Below are 20,566 nucleotides of genomic sequence, written 5' to 3'. Positions count from 1 at the left end.
CAATGGGGAATACAAGCTAATAGAAACTGCAGGCTTTCTAGTCCTGAAAAGTTTCAATGCGAAAATGGAAAATGGAAGCCATCGTTCTCACAATCTAAATCTAAACATTTTTGTAAAAAAAATAGTGTTTAAAAAATTATCAGCCTAATGATGATGTCACTGGAAGATGGTTTTTAAACTGCCCACGACCCTATATGAGACACAGACTGAGAAGAAAAAAATCGTGCCATTTTATCATGATTATTAGTGAGGACCTAGCCTCGGTACCAGGCTTTAATTTTTGTTGGTGCAAAAATGTAAAGCCTGGAGGAACGCATTGGCCGCTCTGGTCTAAAAGTGGGAGTCAACCCTTCCGGGTGGGCGTCGCTCTAAATGATGTGACGTAGCACTGCACTAGGGGGGAGAGGAGGGGCCGGGGGTGACGGACAAATCGATGAGATCCAATCAGGGCGTGCGCAAATCTGAGCCGCGACCAGCCCCCTCTAGACCAGAAACCTAACACGTTAGCTCAGGCTAGTGAGGACCTAATATATGAAGATGGGTTGAAAAGTGGTGAAGTGGTCCTTTTTAAGGCCGATATAATGCTATAGTTTTACATGTTCTATATGGTGTCATAACTCCACAGCGCTCGGCTCCTCCTACCTGAAGCGCAAGGCCGACCGGGACAAGGCCGATAGGGAGACGTCGGGCCGGAAGGCCAAACAGAAGCTGAACTTCTCCCTGCCGGAGCCGGAGAGGAACTTCAGCGAGCTGTCCAACAGCAGCTGGTCGGAGATGAGCCCCTGGGTGATCGGAAACAACTACCACCTGTTCCCGCTGACGCCCGAGATAGAGCAACGCCTCATCCTGCAGTACCTGACCCCTCTGGGCGAGTATCAGGAGGTAAGGACCCCTCAACCTGACCCCTGACCCCTCTGGGGGAGTATCAGGAGGTAAGGACCCCTCAACCTGACCCCTGACCCCTCTGGGGGAGTATCAGGAGGTAAGGACCCCTCAACCTGACCCCTGACCCCTCTGGGGGAGTATCAGGAGGTACGGACCCCTCAACCTGACCCCTCACCCCTCTGGGGAAGTATCAGGAGGTAAGGACCCCTAACCTTTAACCCTAACAACTACCACCTGCACTGTGAGCAGCAGTCTCATGTCTCTGCTGCATCGTGGGGCCTAGAGCAGCAGTCTCATGTCTCTGCTGCATCGTGGGGCTCAGAGCAGCAGTCTCATGTCTCTGCTGCATCGTGGGGCTCAGAGCAGCAGTCTCATGTCTCTGCTGCATCGTGGGGCTCAGAGCAGCAGTCTCATGTCTCTGCTGCATCGTGGGGCTCAGAGCAGCAGTCTCATGTCTCTGCTGCATCGTGGGGCTCAGAGCAGCAGTCTCATGTCTCTGCTGCATCGTGGGGCCTAGAGCAGCAGTCTCATGTCTCTGCTGCATCGTGGGGCTCAGAGCAGCAGTCTCATGTCTCTGCTGCATCGTGGGGCTCAGAGCAGCAGTCTCATGTCCCTGCTGCATCGTGGGGCCTAGAGCAGCAGTCTCATGTCTCAGGGAGCCAGACAGCTCATTGTGTGTTATTTATAACATGTGTTTCAGCTCCTAGCGGTCTCCATGTCTCAGTTATAACATGTTATAACATGTGTTTCAGCTCCTAGCCGTCTTCATGTCTCAGTTATAACATGTTATAACATGTGTTTCAGCTCCTAGCCGTCTTCATGTCTCAGTTATAACATGTTATAACATGTGTTTCAGCTCCTAGCCGTCTCCATGTCTCAGTTATAACATGTTATAACATGTGTTTCAGCTCCTAGCGGTCTTCATGTCTCAGTTATAACATGTTATAACATGTGTTTCAGCTCCTAGCCGTCTCCATGTCTCAGTTATAACATGTTATAACATGTGTTTCAGCTCCTAGCGGTCTTCATGTCTCAGTTATAACATGTTATAACATGTGTTTCAGCTCCTAGCTGTCTCCATGTCTCAGTTATAACATGTTATAACATGTGTTTCAGCTCCTAGCCGTCTCCATGTCTCAGTTATAACATGTTATAACATGTTATAACATGTGTTTCAGCTCCTAGCGGTCTTCATGTCCTAGTTATAACATGTTATAACTTGTGTTCCAGCTCCTAGCCGTCTTCATGTCCCAGGGGGCCAGACAGCTGCTGATGCACTACATGGATCTGAAGCAGACCAACGACGTTCAGCTGACCTTCGAAGCTCTGAAGGTAAAAAACACTCACTGTCCTGATACTGTACGATGTACAGTAATGATACTGTTGTACGTACAGTAAAACACTCACTGTCCCGTTTATACTTATACTTATAATAATAATAACAAAGCTTTATTTGTATAGCACCTTTTAAGAACAAGTCACAAAGTGCTTTAACAGAGAGACATATAAAAAACATAGCAAGGAGGCACACAATAGAATAAATACATTGTCAATAATACACAAAATCACAACAATAACGGAAGAAAACAATAACAAATCACAAATCACATGGGTTGCATGCAGCTTTGGAGTGATTTAAAACGCGGCACAGACTCGGCAAGTCTGATCTCTAGAGGCAGGGCGTTCCACAGAGGCAAGCCTGATTTTTAGGTGCGGGGCATTCTAAATATTAATACTTTACAGTTCTTGATTCATTTAGTTGGAGGAAGCCAATGAGTTAAAAGCCAATGAGTTAAAAGTCCATAGACTTGGCTGCCATATGACTGTAATGTTATCTGGTTTATCTCCATACTCTCTCTCTCTCTCTCTCTCTGTGGCTCCAGTACCTGGCGTCTCTCCTCCTCCACAAGAAGTTTGCAGCAGAGTTCGTGGCTCACGGAGGCGTTCAGAAGCTGCTGGAGATCCCCAGACCCTCCATGGCCGCCACGGGGGTGTCCCTGTGTCTGTATTACCTGGCCTACAACCAGGACGCCATGGAGAGGGTACGGATTAACCTCTCCTCTATCTATATAAACCTGAGGTGGTGGTCTTATTGTTCTGTATCTCTGTAGGTGTGCATGCTGCCGGCCTCCACCCTGTCTGAGGTGGTGGTCTTATTGTTCTCTGTATCTTTAGGTGTGCATGCTGCCGGCCTCCACCCTGTCTGAGGTGGTGGTCTTATTGTTCTGTTCTCTGTATCTGTAGGTGTGCATGCTGCCTGCCTCCACCCTGTCTGAGGTGGTGGTCTTATTGTTCTGTATCTCTGTAGGTGTGCATGCTGCCTGCCTCCACCCTGTCTGAGGTGGTGGTCTTATTGTTCTCTGTATCTTTAGGTGTGTATGCTGCCTGCCTCCACCCTGTCTGAGGTGGTGGTCTTATTGTTCTCTGTATCTTTAGGTGTGCATGCTGCCGGCCTCCACCCTGTCCGAGGTGGTGGTCTTATTGTTCTGTTCTCTGTATCTTTAGGTGTGTATGCTGCCTGCCTCCACCCTGTCTGAGGTGGTGGTCTTATTGTTCTCTGTATCTTTAGGTGTGCATGCTGCCTGCCTCCACCCTGTCTGAGGTGGTGGTCTTATTGTTCTCTGTATCTGTAGGTGTGCATGCTGCCGGCCTCCACCCTGTCTGAGGTGGTGGTCTTATTGTTCTCTGTATCTTTAGGTGTGCATGCTGCCGGCCTCCACCCTGTCTGAGGTGGTGGTCTTATTGTTCTGTTCTCTGTATCTGTAGGTGTGCATGCTGCCTGCCTCCACCCTGTCTGAGGTGGTGGTCTTATTGTTCTCTGTATCTTTAGGTGTGCATGCTGCCGGCCTCCACCCTGTCTGAGGTGGTGGTCTTATTGTTCTGTTCTCTGTATCTTTAGGTGTGCATGCTGCCTGCCTCCACCCTGTCTGAGGTGGTGGTCTTATTGTTCTCTGTATCTTTAGGTGTGCATGCTGCCGGCCTCCACCCTGTCCGAGGTGGTGGTCTTATTGTTCTGTTCTCTGTATCTTTAGGTGTGTATGCTGCCGGCCTCCACCCTGTCTGAGGTGGTGGTCTTATTGTTCTCTGTATCTTTAGGTGTGTATGCTGCCGGCCTCCACCCTGTCTGAGGTGGTGGTCTTATTGTTCTCTGTATCTGTAGGTGTGCATGCTGCCGGCCTCCACCCTGTCTGAGGTGGTGGTCTTATTGTTCTGTTCTCTGTATCTTTAGGTGTGTATGCTGCCTGCCTCCACCCTGTCTGAGGTGGTGGTCTTATTGTTCTCTGTATCTTTAGGTGTGTATGCTGCCGGCCTCCACCCTGTCCGAGGTGGTGGTCTTATTGTTCTGTTCTCTGTATCTTTAGGTGTGTATGCTGCCGGCCTCCACCCTGTCTGAGGTGGTGGTCTTATTGTTCTCTGTATCTTTAGGTGTGTATGCTGCCGGCCTCCACCCTGTCTGAGGTGGTGGTCTTATTGTTCTGTTCTCTGTATCTGTAGGTGTGCATGCTGCCTGCCTCCACCCTGTCCGAGGTGGTGGTCTTATTGTTCTCTGTATCTTTAGGTGTGCATGCTGCCGGCCTCCACCCTGTCCGAGGTGGTGGTCTTATTGTTCTGTTCTCTGTATCTTTAGGTGTGTATGCTGCCGGCCTCCACCCTGTCTGAGGTGGTGGTCTTATTGTTCTCTGTATCTTTAGGTGTGCATGCTGCCTGCCTCCACCCTGTCTGAGGTGGTGGTCTTATTGTTCTCTGTATCTTTAGGTGTGCATGCTGCCGGCCTCCACCCTGTCCGAGGTGGTGGTCTTATTGTTCTGTTCTCTGTATCTTTAGGTGTGTATGCTGCCTGCCTCCACCCTGTCTGAGGTGGTGGTCTTATTGTTCTCTGTATCTTTAGGTGTGCATGCTGCCTGCCTCCACCCTGTCTGAGGTGGTGGTCTTATTGTTCTCTGTATCTTTAGGTGTGCATGCTGCCTGCATCCACCCTGTCTGAGGTGGTGGTCTTATTGTTCTCTGTATCTTTAGGTGTGTATGCTGCCGGCCTCCACCCTGTCTGAGGTGGTGGTCTTATTGTTCTGTTCTCTGTATCTTTAGGTGTGTATGCTGCCGGCCTCCACCCTGTCTGAGGTGGTGGTCTTATTGTTCTGTTCTCTGTATCTTTAGGTGTGCATGCTGCCGGCCTCCACCCTGTCCGAGGTGGTGGTCTTATTGTTCTGTTCTCTGTATCTTTAGGTGTGTATGCTGCCGGCCTCCACCCTGTCCGAGGTGGTGGTCTTATTGTTCTGTTCTCTGTATCTTTAGGTGTGTATGCTGCCGGCCTCCACCCTGTCCGAGGTGGTGGTCTTATTGTTCTGTTCTCTGTATCTTTAGGTGTGTATGCTGCCGGCCTCCACCCTGTCCGAGGTGGTGGGCTACACCCTGTGGCTGTTGGAGTGCTCCCACGCGTCAGGCTGCTGCCACGCCACCATGTTCTTCTCCATCAGCTTCTCGTTCCGCGCCGTCCTGGAGCTGTTCGACCACCACGACGGCCTGAGACGTCTGGTCAACCTGGTGAGACTCTACCTATCTACCCTATCCATCTACCTACCTCTCTACCCTATCCATCTACCTACCTCTCTACCCTATCCATCTACCTACCTCTCTACCCTATCCATCTACCTACCTCTCTACCCTATCCATCTACCTACCTCTCTACCCTATCCATCTACCTACCTATCTACCCTATCTACCTACCTACCTATCTATCTACCCCTCTACCCTATCCATCTACCTACCTCTCTACCCTATCCATCTACCTACCTATCTACCCTATCTACCTACCTACCTATCTATCTACCCCTCTACCCTATCCATCTACCTACCTCTCTACCCTATCCATCTACCTACCTCTCTACCCTATCCATCTACCTACCTCTCTACCCTATCCATCTACCTACCTCTCTACCCTATCCATCTACCTACCTCTCTACCCTATCCATCTACCTACCTCTCTACCCTATCCATCTACCTACCTCTCTACCCTATCCATCTACCTACCTATCTACCCTATCTACCTACCTACCTATCTATCTACCCCTCTACCCTATCCATCTACCTACCTCTCTACCCTATCCATCTACCTACCTAACCCTGAGACGTCTGGTCAACCTGGTGAGACTCTACCTATCTACCCTATCTACCTACCTACCTATCTACCTCTACCCTATCCATCTACCTACCTCTCTACCCTATCCATCTACCTACCTAACCCTGAGACGTCTGGTCAACCTGGTGAGACTCTACCTATCTACCCTATCTACCTATCTACCTAACCATCTACCTATCTACCCCTCTACCCTATCCATCTACCGCTCTACCTATCTACCTATCTACCCCTCTACCTTATCCATCTACCTACCTAACCCTGAGACGTCTGGTCAACCTGGTGAGACTCTATCTATCTACCTCTCTACCTATCTACCTCTCTACCTATCTACCTATCTACCTCTACCCTATCCATCTACCTACCTCTCTACCCTATCCATCTACCTACCTAACCCTGAGACGTCTGGTCAACCTGGTGAGACTCTACCTATCTACCCTATCTACCTACCTACCTAACCATCTACCTATCTACCCCTCTACCCTATCCATCTACCTCTCTACCTATCTACCTATCTACCCCTCTACCTTATCCATCTACCTACCTAACCCTGAGACGTCTGGTCAACCTGGTGAGACTCTATCTATCTACCTCTCTACCTATCTACCTCTCTACCTATCTACCTATCTACCCCTCTACCCTATCCATCTACCTACCTCTCTACCCTATCCATCTACCTACCTAACCCTGAGACGTCTGGTCAACCTGGTGAGACTCTATCTATCTACCTCTCTACCTATCTACCTCTCTACCTATCTACCTCTCTACCTATCTACCTCTCTACCTATCTACCTCTCTACCTATCTACCCCTCTACCCTATCCATCTACCTACCTAACCCTGAGACGTCTGGTCAACCTGGTGAGACTCTATCTATCTACCTATCTAACCTATCCATGATGTTCTGATGTTTTGTAGATCAGTACTTTATGCTCTGATGTTTTGTAGATCAGTACTTTAGAGATCCTCAACCCAGAGGACCAGGGCACCCTGCTCAGTGATGTTCTGATGTTTTGTAGATCAGTACTTTAGAGATCCTCAACCCAGAGGATCAGGGCACCCTGCTCAGCGACGACGAGACCTTCTCCAGCAGACAGACGGCCAAGCACACCTGCATGGCTCTGCGGCGTTACTTCGAGGCTCACCTGGCCATCAAGGTGGAGCAGGTGAAGCAGTCTCTGCAGCGCACGGAGGGCGGAGCGCCCATCCACTCACAGCCCTATTACAAGGTACGAAAATACCCCATGCACTCAGCCTTATTACAAGGTAAAAATATACCCCATGTACTCAGCCTTACTACAAGGTACGAAAATATACCACATGTACTCACAGCCCTATTACAAGGTACGAAAATATACCACATGTACTCACAGCCTTATTACAAGGTAAAACTATACCCCATGTACTCACAGCCCTATTTATTACAAGGTAAAAATATACCCCATGTACTCACAGCCTTATTACAAGGTAAAAATATACCCCATGTACTCACAGCCTTATTACAAGGTAAAACTATACCCCATGTATTCACAGCCTTATTACAAGGTAAAAATATACCCCATGTATTCACAGCCTTATTACAAGGTAAAACTATACCCCATGTACTCACAGCCTTATTACAAGGTAAAAATATACCCCATGTACTCACAGCCTTATTACAAGGTAAAAATATACCCCATGTACTCACAGCCTTATTACAAGGTAAAACTATACCCCATGTATTCACAGCCTTATTACAAGGTAAAAATATACCCCATGTACTCACAGCCTTATTACAAGGTAAAAATATACCCCATGTACTCACAGCCTTATTACAAGGTAAAAATATACCCCATGTATTCACAGCCTTATTACAAGGTAAAACTATACCCCATGTATTCACAGCCTTATTACAAGGTAAAAATATACCCCATGTACTCACAGCCTTATTACAAGGTAAAAATATACCCCATGTACTCACAGCCTTATTACAAGGTAAAACTATACCCCATGTACTCACAGCCCTATTTATTACAAGGTAAAAATATACCCCATGTACGCACAGCCTTACTACAAGGTAAAAATATACCCCATGTACTCACAGCCATATTACAAGGTAAAAATATACCCCATGTACTCACAGCCTTACTACAAGGTAAAAATATACCCCATGTACTCACAGCCATATTACAAGGTAAAAATATACCCCATTTACTCACAGCCTTACTACAAGGTAAAAATATACCCCATGTACTCACAGCCATATTACAAGGTAAAAATATACCCCATGTACTCACAGCCTTATTACAAGGTAAAAATATACCCCATGTACTCACAGCCTTATTACAAGGTAAAAATATACCCCATGTACTCACAGCCTTATTACAAGGTAAAAATATACCCCATGTACGCACAGCCTTACTACAAGGTAAAAATATACCCCATTTACTCACAGCCTTATTACAAGGTAAAAATATACCCCATGTACTCACAGCCTTATTACAAGGTAAAAATATACCCCATGTACTCACAGCCTTATTATTATTATGACATAGAAACATAGCTTTTTCAGAAAAAAACTGTCATTTTCAAACAGACCATTTTTAGAATCTGATCTCAGGTCAGAATGGGTTATTGTGAAGCAGTCCTGGCAGCTTCCACCATGCTGGCTTAGAATCTGATCTCAGGTCAGAATGGGTTATAGTGTGAAGCAGTCCTCATGGCAGCTTTCACCATGCTGGCTTAAAGGGTAAGACCACTTTTTTGAGGTTTGGGTTGTGTAGTTACTTGTGGACAAGAAATAAAAAAATACTGCTCCAGTGATTAGAAATTGATAATTCAAAATATGCTCCTCATTGACTTACATTGTAGCTAAAACAGCTCTCAAAGTCACTCTTTTAGTACGTAAACAAACACAAACTAAGTTAATTCAGACAATATAGAGCATCACCAAAACTCATGTGGTTTTATAAGAATGTTATCTTCCTGTTGATTTTACTATTTGAAGATCTGGATCCGGATCCACGGATCCAGTCCGGGTTTTCTTCCCAATAAAATGGACAAATCAACAGGAATCTAACATTTTTATGAAAAAATCAAACCACATGAGTTTTGGTGATGCTCTATATTGTCTGAATCAACTTAGTTTGTGTTTGTTTACGTACTAAAAGAGTGAATTTGAGAGCTGTTTTAGCTACAATGTAAGTCAATGAGGAGCATATTTTGAATTATCAATTTCTAATCACTGGAGCTAGTACAGTCTCTGGAGGGGGGTCTCCTGCACCCCCCGGAAATATACTTCTAATCAGTGTTTTCTTATTGGAAAAAATGTGCTGAAATGATGAGCTATGATAAAAAGTTGTCAAAATGTCCCATCTACCTCAAAACCCCCTTTTTGGTATATGGCTCTGGCGAAATTGTGTAAAGGCAAATATGAATTCACTAAAATTACATAAATAGACATGGTAGTCTGAAATTGGTCATGAAGTATCTTGACACATATGGGTAAGTAGCAGAACAGGATTTGGGGGGTTGCTACCATTATATTCTTAAATATGACCCACATCATCCTCAAAAAGACAAAAGAATATGGTGTCCGCTTGGCTAATAACAACAAAGATGGTTATTTTCCAACACATTATGGTGAGTATCACTGCCTCACTTCTATATAGAAAACTTCCCATATCCCTAAGCTTCAATTTGAGCCCAAGATAACCTTTCTATCTTGTAAATTAGTCTTTCTGTAGCCAAAATTCTGAACTATACCTCAAATCGGTGAAAATTGTATATTTAGTCAGTATCAGCTATACATTTGGAATAAATGAATGAATGACTGAGTTTGAACTGACTCCACATCATGGAATATTTCTTACTTGAATAAGCTATGTTAAAAAGTTAGCAAAGTGTCCCATCTACCATTTTTATGCAAATGAGTGCCTCCATTATCAAAATAATCGATTTTCACTATATCTCAGCCAATATTGCACTTAAATGAACAAATAAGGTGTCTAGACCTATGTTTTGAGGGTCAAGGATCTCAGTGAAACTATTCTTAAAGTGACCACATGTGCCCGTGGCATGCTGGTGTACAAATCAGTGCCGATTAAATATCTATCTCGTCGGCTTCTTGTCCATGCTCTCCAGACAGTGTCAAGGAGATCAACCAGTGAGGTTGGTAGGACTGCACCGCAGGACACACTGGATTAAAAAACTCAACCACCCCTGTCCTTCATCATAGGGTTTTGGTTTTTCCAAAAAAGCTTCATCAGCTCGCTTGTATAAGGCAACACGGTGGTTCTCTTCAGAGCAGAGTAGCATGGAACAAGACGAGCCAGGTCAACTTTAGATTTAGAAATTAGTTTGTCATCTGCCCCCACCACTCTTTCACTGAAGACTCACAATTCAAATAGCTCTAGCCAAGCCATGTGGCTCATCGGTCAGGAGCCTAACAAGTACACTCCCTGGCATGACTAGTATGTCGCAGGGACCCTTTGGTATTACCCAGCTGGGGATCGAACCCCTGACCATCCAGTCTCAGGGTGGACGCTCTAACTACAAGTCCACTGAGCTGTTGATGATATCCAGGGCCTCTTACGGGTGTGTAACTCTAGAGTGTAAAAAATGGAACCAAATGGACCTGTAAGCCTTGCGGAGCCATGAGGCCCATAGGGCAGGAGCCAATCTCCCGTTTCTGTAGTAGGAGGCAGCTTGATGTACAAGTACACCCCCTGGACATGACGCTAGTATGTAGCAGGGACTTACCCCAATCCAACCCTTGATGCTGAGTACCAAGCAGGGACAAGCAGGGAGGTACTGGGTTCCATTTTTCAGAGTCTTTGGTATGACCCAGCCGGGGATCGAACCCTGACCTCCCAGGCTCAAGGCAAATGCTCTGACCACAAGGCCACTGAACTGTTGATATCCAGGGCCCCTTACGGGTGTGCAACTCTGAACTCTGAATGTACAAATGGAACTGTAAGGGTTATGGGGGTCCTTGAAATGTGCCTTGTGCTACACTATATAGAACAGATCCTTAATTAGTATAGTTGGAGCAATTAATCTGTCTGCTGTATGGACAGAGTTGCGAGTCTTCAGTATGGTAAATGGTGGATTTATAAAGCGCTTTTATCCAAGGCGCTTTACATAGATTGTGCATTACATTCACCCATTCACACACACATTCATACACTGATGGCAGCGGAAACCATGCAAGGCACCAAACTGCACACCAGGAGCCGTTAGGGGTTCAGTGTCTTGCTCAAGGACACTTCGACACTAACTCTGGGGGAGCCCGGGTTTGAACTGGCAACTTTTGGTTACCATCCAGACACTCTACCCCTGATCCACCGCCGCCCCAGTGGACGTCACCCGTGCCAAGTTGCTGTGGATAATGGTGGGTTAAAGGTATATTCAGTGATTTCACTTAATTCAAATATCACTTATTTTTTTGTTTTGTTGTGATAATCCTCCCTACTATAGAGTGTGCTGGCCATATATGGAGTTCCTCCCTGTCCCCAGTTAACCCCTGGGGGTCAAAAAACCTTAGGTTTCGTTTTTGACTCTCTATCCTGATTGGACGAAAGGCTGGGTCCCACAGCCAAAAACGAAACCTAAGGTTTTTTGAGTGAAATCACTGAATATACCTTTAAAGTTGACCTGGCTCGTCTTCCTCCATGCTACTCTGCTCTGAAGAGAACCATCGTGTTGCCCGATAGCTGATGTAGCTGATTAAGCTATTGTGGAAAAACCAAAACCATATTAAGGGCAGAGATGGTTGAAAATCCCTGTCATTGGAGACCATGGACAAGCAGACAAAGAAGACTGATGAGTTCTATGAACACGATGACTCATTCATGTGACTGTGCATTTTGTCCTTTATGGTGCAGGCTAGGGTGGTCACTGTTTGTACACTGTTGCTTACATGTTTGCCTTTGAGTGTGTACAGGAATAGGATGGAATACTGTTACAGGATTGTGTGACTGTTTGAATTTTGTACTGCATATTGCAGGCCATTCTATAGTCTAGTGTGTATACTGCCGTATACTATTGTTCATACTAAGGATGTTTTTAGTTTGTGATGTTATTCTACAGTATATTCTAAATTATAAAGCTTGCTTAAAAACACAGCACCTGTCTAGATGTTATATGCAATATTGGTATCTCTTACGTATAAATGTGACTTTATTGTAATGTAACTGATTTGTACACTAGCATGCCACGGGCACATGTGGTCACTTTAAGAATAGGTTAACTGAGACCCTCAAAACATAGGTCTAGACACATTATTTGTTCATTTAAGTGCAATATAGATATAGTGAAAATCGATTGTCTTAATAATGGTGACACTCATTTGCATAAAAATGGTAGATTGGACACTTTGCCAACTTTATAACATACCGTAGCTTATTCAAGTAAGAAATATTCCATAATGTGGAGTCAGTTCAAACTCAGTTATTAATTCAAAATGTATAGCTGATACTGACTGAATATACAATGTTCACCGATTTGAGGTATAGTATATACCAAAGGGTCCCTTTGGTACATACTAGTCATGCCAGGGAGTGTACTTGTTAGGCTCCTGCCCTATGAGCCACATGGCTTGGCTAGAGCTATAGAGCTATTTGAATTGTGAGTCTTCAGTGAAAGAGTGGTGGGGGCAGATGACAAACTCATTTCTAAATCTAAAGTTGACCTGGCTCGTCTTGCTCCATGCTACTCTGCTCTGAAGAGAACCACCGTGTTGCCTTATACAAGCGAGCTGATGAAGCTTTTTTGGAAAAACCAAAACCCTATGATGAAGGACAGGGGTGGTTGAGTTTTTTAATCCAGTGTGTCCTGCGGTGCAGTCCTACCAACCTCACTGGTTGATCTCCTTGACACTGTCTGGAGAGCATGGACAAGAAGCCGACGAGATAGATATTTAATCGGCACTGATTTGTACACCAGCATGCCACGGGCACATGTGGTCACTTTAAGAATAGTTTCACTGAGATCCTTGACCCTCAAAACATAGGTCTAGACACCTTATTTGTTCATTTAAGTGCAATATTGGCTGAGATATAGTGAAAATCGATTATTTTGATAATGGAGGCACTCATAAAAATGGTAGATGGGACACTTTGCAAACTTTTTAACATAGCTTATTCAAGTAAGAAATATTCCATGATGTGGAGTCAGTTCAAACTCAGTCATTCATTCATTTATTCCAAATGTATAGCTGATACTGACTAAATATACAATTTTCACCGATTTGAGGTATAGTTCAGAATTTTGGCTACAGAAAGACTAATTTACAAGATAGAAAGGTTATCTTGGGCTCAAATTGAAGCTTAGGGATATGGGAAGTTTTCTATATACAAGTGATACTCACCATAATGTGTTGGAAAATAACCATCTTTGTTGTTATTAGTCAAGCGGACACCATATTCTTTTGTGTTTTTGAGGATGATGTGGGTCATATTTAAGAATATAATGGTAGCAACCCGCCAAATCCTGTTCTGCTACTTACCCATATGTGTCAAGATACTTCATGACCAATTTCAGACTACCATGTCTATTTATGTAATTTTAGTGAATTAATATTTGCCTTTACACAATTTCGCCAGAGCCATATACCAAAAAGGGGGTTTTGAGGTAGATGGGACATTTTGACAACTTTTTATCATAGCTCATCATTTTCAGCACATTTTTTCCAATAAGAAAACATTGATTAGAAGTATATTTCCGGGGGGTGCAGGAGACCCCCCTCCAGAGACTAGACTAAGCAGTTATTGTCTCCACCAGGCCGAAGGCATGTGGGGAGAGTATGTTTTGCACTCCGTCCGTCCGCGTGTCCGTCCGTCCGTTTGTGTGTCCGTTTGTGTGTCCGTGTGTGTGTCCGTGAACAGCTAATCTCGGCCACCGTTAACCCAGTCGATGCCATATTTTGCACACACACTCCCTGGATGCCAACCATGAACCTCTGCCCCAAACTTTCCAGAACGGCCTGTTATAGCGCCACCAGGAGGCCGCTTTGTGCAAAACAAGTTTTTCGATGCCATATTTTGCACACACACTCCCTGGATGCCAACCATGAACCTCTGCCCCAAACTTTCCAGAACGGCCTGTTATAGCGCCACCAGGAGGCCGCTTTGTGCAAAACAAGTTTTTGCACAGTACACCTACAGATTTTGTCCAAACATCACGCAAATTGGTACACAGTCTCTCTAGAGCCATTCAACGAAACGGGTCTTTCAGATTTATCAGACTCCATCCTGATTGGTTAAGATTGGCTTCCAAAGTTCACAGGAGTGCTCAGTTTCAAATAAAATGCTGCAAATCATGAACACATCGCGTGATTTCCGTGAAATTGTGCACCCACATTCCCACTAGGCCGAGGACGAAATGCCACATGAACAATTTCAACTCAGCCTCAAGGTGGCGCTATAACTGGCCAAAAAGTGTTTTTACCTCTAACTGCACGGATCTGTGGATAACCTGGTGGAGACCTGTGCCCGGAAGGGCACTTTTTCTAGTTTTTTTTATTTCTTGTCCACATTTGGAGTTGGCAAAGTAACTACAGCCCTCATGGCAGCTTCCACCATGTGGGGCGGTAGGGGCTCAGCGATAGTGCCTGGATGGTAACCGTAAGGTTGCCAGTTCGAACCCGGGCTCCCCCAGAGTTACTGTCGAAGTGTCCTTGAGCAAGACACTGAACCCCTAATTGCTCCCGATGTGCTAGTTGGTGCCTTGCATGGTTTCCGCTGCCATCGGTGTATGAATGTGTGTGTGAATGGGTGAATGTAATGCACAATCTCTGTAAAGCGCCTTGGATAAAGGCGCTATATAAAATGCACCATTTACCCCCAGGCGGTGAACTACAGCCACGAGCAGGTGGTGGAGCTGATGGAGTTCCTGGTGGAGTATGGTCCTCTGCTGCTGTACTGGGAGCCGGCCGAGGTGTTCTACAGGCTGTCCTGTGTCCAGCTGCTGCTGCAGCTCATCTCCATCGCCTGTGACTGGAGGACATACTACGGACGGTAAGGAGTCACTGAATCACATTTCTATTTTTTTGTTTTAGTTCTTTGTGTCTTTTGAATAGTTTTCATTTCATTTTAGTCACCCGGGAATGTTTTATTGTTTAGTCTTAGTTTTAGTCGACTAAAATGTCATAAGGTTTTAGTCGACTAAATCTACAGGTGATTTAGTCGACTAAAATGTATTTTGGCGGGGCTTGAAGCCGTCGTAATGACTGTTTTTACACGTCGCGCTGCGACACGTTGTGAGCTTGTAGATCGGCTATTTCCAGCATGCAACCAAGTGTAAAATGACTTATACTGGATCTGTTGTCCACTAGTCCCTTCCTAACATTTTAGTCTAGTTTTTATTTGTTGACGAAATTGTCAGTATATTTAGTCTTAGTTTTAGTCATCATAGATAGTTTTCATTTAGTTTCCATTTAGTTTTCGTCAGTGGAAAAAGGTAGTCGACGAACATTTTTCGTCTTAGTTTTAGTCGACGAAAACACATTGGGAGGTGAAGGTTCATTCATTCATACATTGGGAGGTGAAGGTTCATTCATTCATACATTGGGAGGTGAAGGTTCATTCATTCATACATTGGGAGGTGAAGGTTCATTCATTCATACGTTGGGAGGTGAAGGTTCATTCATTCATACGTTGGGAGGTGAAGGTTCATTCATTCATACATTGGGAGGTGAAGGTTCATTCATTCATACATTGGGAGGTGAAGGTTCATTCATTCATTCATTGGGAGGTGAAGGTTCATTCATTCATACATTGGGAGGTGAAGGTTCATTCATTCATTCATTGGGAGGTGAAGGTTCATTCATTCATACATTGGGAGGTGAAGGTTCATTCATTCATACATTGGGAGGTGAAGGTTCATTCATTCATACGTTGGGAGGTGAAGGTTCATTCATTCATACATTGGGAGGTGAAGGTTCATTCATTCATACATTGGGAGGTGAAGGTTCATTCATACATTGGGAGGTGAAGGTTCATTCATTCATTGGGAGGTGAAGGTTCATTCATTCATACATTGGGAGGTGAAGGTTCATTCATTCATACATTGGGAGGTGAAGGTTCATTCATTCATACATTGGGAGGTGAAGGTTCATTCATTCATACATTGGGAGGTGAAGGTTCATTCATTCATACATTGGGAGGTGAAGGTTCATTCATTCATACATTGGGAGGTGAAGGTTCATTCATTCATACGTTGGGAGGTGAAGGTTCATTCATTCATACATTGGGAGGTGAAGGTTCATTCATTCATTCATTGGGAGGTGAAGGTTCATTCATTCATACATTGGGAGGTGAAGGTTCATTCATTCATACATTGGGAGGTGAAGGTTCATTCATTCATACATTGGGAGGTGAAGGTTCATTCATTCATACATTGGGAGGTGAAGGTTCATTCATTCATACATTGGGAGGTGAAGGTTCATTCATTCATACATTGGGAGGTGAAGGTTCATTCATTCATACATTGGGAGGTGAAGGTTCATTCATTCATTCATTGGGAGGTGAAGGTTCATTCATTCATACATTGGGAGGTGAAGGTTCATTCATTCATACATTGGGAGGTGAAGGTTCATTCATTCATACGTTGGGAGGTGAAGGTTCATTCATTCATACATTGGGAGGTGAAGGTTCATTCATTCATACATTGGGAGGTGAAGGTTCATTCATTCATACATTGGGAGGTGAAGGTTCATTCATTCATACATTGGGAGGTGAAGGTTCATTCATTCATACATTGGGAGGTGAAGGTTCATTCATTGGGAGGTGAAGGTTCATTCATTCATTCATTGGGAGGTGAAGGTTCATTCATTCATACATTGGGATGTGAAGGTTCATTCATTCATTGGGAGGTGAAGGTTCATTCATTCATTCATTGGGAGGTGAAGGTTCATTCATTCATACATTGGGAGGTGAAGGTTCATTCATTCATACATTGGGAGGTGAAGGTTCATTCATTCATTCATTGGGAGGTGAAGGTCCATTCATTCATTCATTGGGAGGTGAAGGTTCATTCATTCATTGGGAGGTGAAGGTTAATTCATTCATACATTGGGAGGTGAAGGTTCATTCATTCATACATTGGGAGGTGAAGGTTCATTCATTCATACATTGGGAGGTGAAGGTTCATTCATTCATTCATTGGGAGGTGAAGGTTCATTCATTCATTGGGAGGTGAAGGTTCATTCATTCATACATTGGGAGGTGAAGGTTAATTCATTCATTGGGAGGTGAAGGTTCATTCATTCATACATTGGGAGGTGAAGGTTAATTCATTCACACATTGTGAGGTGAAGGTTCATTCATTCATACATTGGGAGGTGAAGGTCCATTCATTCATTCATTGGGAGGTGAAGGTTCATTCATTCATACATTGGGAGGTGAAGGTTCATTCATTCATACATTGGGAGGTGAAGGTTCATTCATTCATTCATTGGGAGGTGAAGGTTCATTCATTCATTCATTGGGAGGTGAAGGTTCATTCATTGAGAGGTGAAGGTTCATTCATTGGGAGGTGAAGGTTCATTCATTCATACATTGGGAGGTGAAGGTTCATTCATACATTGGGAGGTGAAGGTTCATTCATTCATTCATTGGGAGGTGAAGGTTCATTCATTCATACATTGGGAGGTGAAGGTTCATTCATTCATACATTGGGAGGTGAAGGTTCATTCATTCATACATTGGGAGGTGAAGGTTCATTCATTCATACATTGGGAGGTGAAGGTTCATTCATTCATACATTGGGAGGTGAAGGTTCATTCATTCATACATTGGGAGGTGAAGGTTCATTCATTCATTCATTGGGAGGTGAAGGTTCATTCATTCATACATTGGGAGGTGAAGGTTCATTCATTCATACATTGGGAGGTGAAGTGGTGAACAGTCGACGCTACCGTCGATTGTTCACTAGCCTTTTAGCATTCACAAGCATTCTGTTATAGATTAGATTCAATTTATTGTCACTTTATTTATACAAATACTTAGACAATGAAATTAAGCTACTTTAGCTATTGAAAAAATGGCAGATGTACAAGCTCATAGCACGCCACTCGGGGGGGGGGGGGGGGGGGGGGGGTGCGCAATGAGCTTGTAGGTCTGCTATTTTTGAAAAATCATAAAAATTCGCCACAAATCTTTGAATAGGTATATATTCTTTCAGAGCGAACGTTTTTATGTTATTTCGACGTGGGGCCTAAATGGATTAACCCATTCTGACCGGGCACCCGTTTTGGTGTTGGCATCATGTTGTGCTTCAGCTATTGAAAAATAGCAGATCTACAAGCTCATATCGCGCCACCGAGTGGCGCGATACGAGCTCGTAGGTCTGCTATTTTGGAAAAATCGAAGAGCAACTGACATTTCTAGAATCTGATCTCAGGTCAGAATGGGTTAATCATTCATCGGGCCAATTTCCTTTTGTTTTGTAATATTCTTTGTCGTGACAACTCTACGTTTCAATATTCATAAAATAGGTATTGCGTGCTACGGGTTTAAAGGTATATTCAGTGTTTTCACTTAATTCAAATATCACTTATTTTTTTGTTTTGTTGTGATAATCCTCTCTACTATAGAGTGTGCTGACCATATAAGGAGTTCCTCCCTGTCCCCTGTTAACCCCTGGGGGTCAAATAACCTTAGGTTTCATTTTTGACTATCCTGATTGGACGAAAGGCTTTGGGTCCCAGCCAAAAACGAAACCTACGTTTTTTTTGAGTGAAATCACTGAATTTACCTTTAATGTTCTGGAATTCCTCTTTATAGAAAAACCCCTCTATATTTTCACGGTAAAGTTCTGTAATCCTGTAAAGTTGTAAGAATTTGAGGTAAGACATCCTCACATCTGTGTCTGTGCCCATATATGCCCAAATATGGAGATGAACGATATAGTCATATATGATGACATCATTTCCTGTGAATGGCGGGTCCTGCACTGTGATGAAAGCAACAGCAGTGATGTCACTACTGCAGGGTTGTGAGTTCAAATCCCTCCGTGTGAACAAATCAATGATGTTTCTCATTGAACTCCAGACACAATCATCCTTAGATCATCTCATACCATCTGATCTTTATGGCTTTAGAGGTGTTTATTTGTTGAGGGGCGCTGGCCACCTATGTCCAGCTTTGTGTGTCTGTGTGTACCACGGAATGTGATGATAAAAGCGCCCCTCAATTCACACAGGTGTGATGTTTTGTTATTTCCTTTGGATGTTAATGGTTCAGTTGTTGCTAGTCATAGCTGCCAGTTCCCACTTGATGCCATGTGGAAGTTGAGACTGCTCCAGACCGTACTGAATAACTGACAGTTTGCACAACATCTTAAGACTCGGACTAAAGTCTAAGATGAACAACTCATCAGATCTGATGTTTCCTCCAAAGAGGATGATAAGATCTCCCATGCAACAACAGGCCATCCAACAAGACTCCGGGCTTTTCCCTTTGGGCTCAACCTGACTCCAGGAGAAGGTCTCTGGGTTGAATTTCCACATGACGTTGAAGTTCTGGGTTAAGTTTTTGCCACCAAATATGTACATCTCTCCATTGTAGGCGAAGGTAGAATGACTGTAGCGTCTTTCTGGAAGAGGCTGTGCAGAAGGCGTGCTCAGCCAGAGGTTGGTCTCTGTGTCAAACACTCTGATGGTGTTATAGTAGACCCCTGGATATTCCCCAGACCAGCCCCCAAATACAAACATCTTTGTCCCGATAATGGTGGCGGAGTGACTGGATGAAACATGTGGAGGAGTTCCTCTGGTGTTGATTAAAGTCCAGACCATTGTCCTGGTGTCCAACTTGTAGATGTCATTAGTGCGTCGTCCAGTCAGCTGGTTGTTTCCTCCTTGGATAAACATGACCTTCCCCAGGACGCAGGCAGAGTGGTTCCACCTCCCCTCTGGAACAGCCCCAGAAACCTGTGGTTTGAACCATCTGTGGGCGTCCACATCAAATGCATAAAGCACATTGCAGTAAGGATACCCTCCCCAGAGGTAGACGGTGTCTCCAATCAGCACAGCTGTGTGGCTGCCACGCCTGGAGGGAACCTCAAGGGGGCGCTCTCCTCCACCTGTTGTCTCTGGGGGTAAAATCCTCCAGCGCAGCGACACCTGGTTGAAGATGTGGACCTCAATCTGATCACTGTTGTTCTCCCTAAGAGGCTTAGCTCCCCCAAAGGAATACACCTTGAGCCCGACTACCACAGCAGCATGGAAGTAATGAGCTGGTTCTTCTTTCAGATGTACTGTCCAGTGCAACATTTTAAATACCTGCACCTCCACAAATAAATGCTACCAACATCCAGAAGTTAAACGTCAAGTTCCTAAATGGTGTTTTGTTTATAGGACGGATCATTTTATAGGACGATTACATCGTTGTAATGATGATGATATTGTGATGTCATTGCACGATGACATCATTATGAACGTGTAACCAGTAAGACATAGAATATTATGATTAATTAATAGCAGACTATGCTATTATATTTAATATATTTAGTACATAGTAAGACACAGTGCGCTACGCTCTGGACATCCTCAGTATGTATATATTATATA

At 44.3% G+C, this 20,566-nt stretch overlaps 1 protein-coding gene across 1 annotated transcript in view; it reads left to right on the top strand.

Moving 5' to 3' along the window:
* LOC310862175 (DDB1- and CUL4-associated factor 1-like) overlaps window positions 1–20,566 on the top strand; it is a 92,225-nt gene that overhangs the window by 29,705 nt on the left and 41,954 nt on the right. The window contains 6 exon segments of the mRNA XM_083769908.1: window positions 626–882; window positions 2,116–2,217; window positions 2,769–2,927; window positions 5,248–5,427; window positions 7,038–7,247; window positions 14,845–15,014. Coding sequence (XP_083626034.1) covers window positions 626–882; window positions 2,116–2,217; window positions 2,769–2,927; window positions 5,248–5,427; window positions 7,038–7,247; window positions 14,845–15,014 — 1,078 coding nt within the window.

The sequence above is a fragment of the Protomyctophum parallelum genome, assembly GCF_964188405.1.
Source record: "Protomyctophum parallelum genome assembly, chromosome: 7".
NCBI lineage: Eukaryota > Metazoa > Chordata > Actinopteri > Myctophiformes > Myctophidae > Protomyctophum > Protomyctophum parallelum.
Note: the sequence above shows the minus strand (reverse complement) of the source record. Positions and strands in the feature narration are given on the sequence as shown.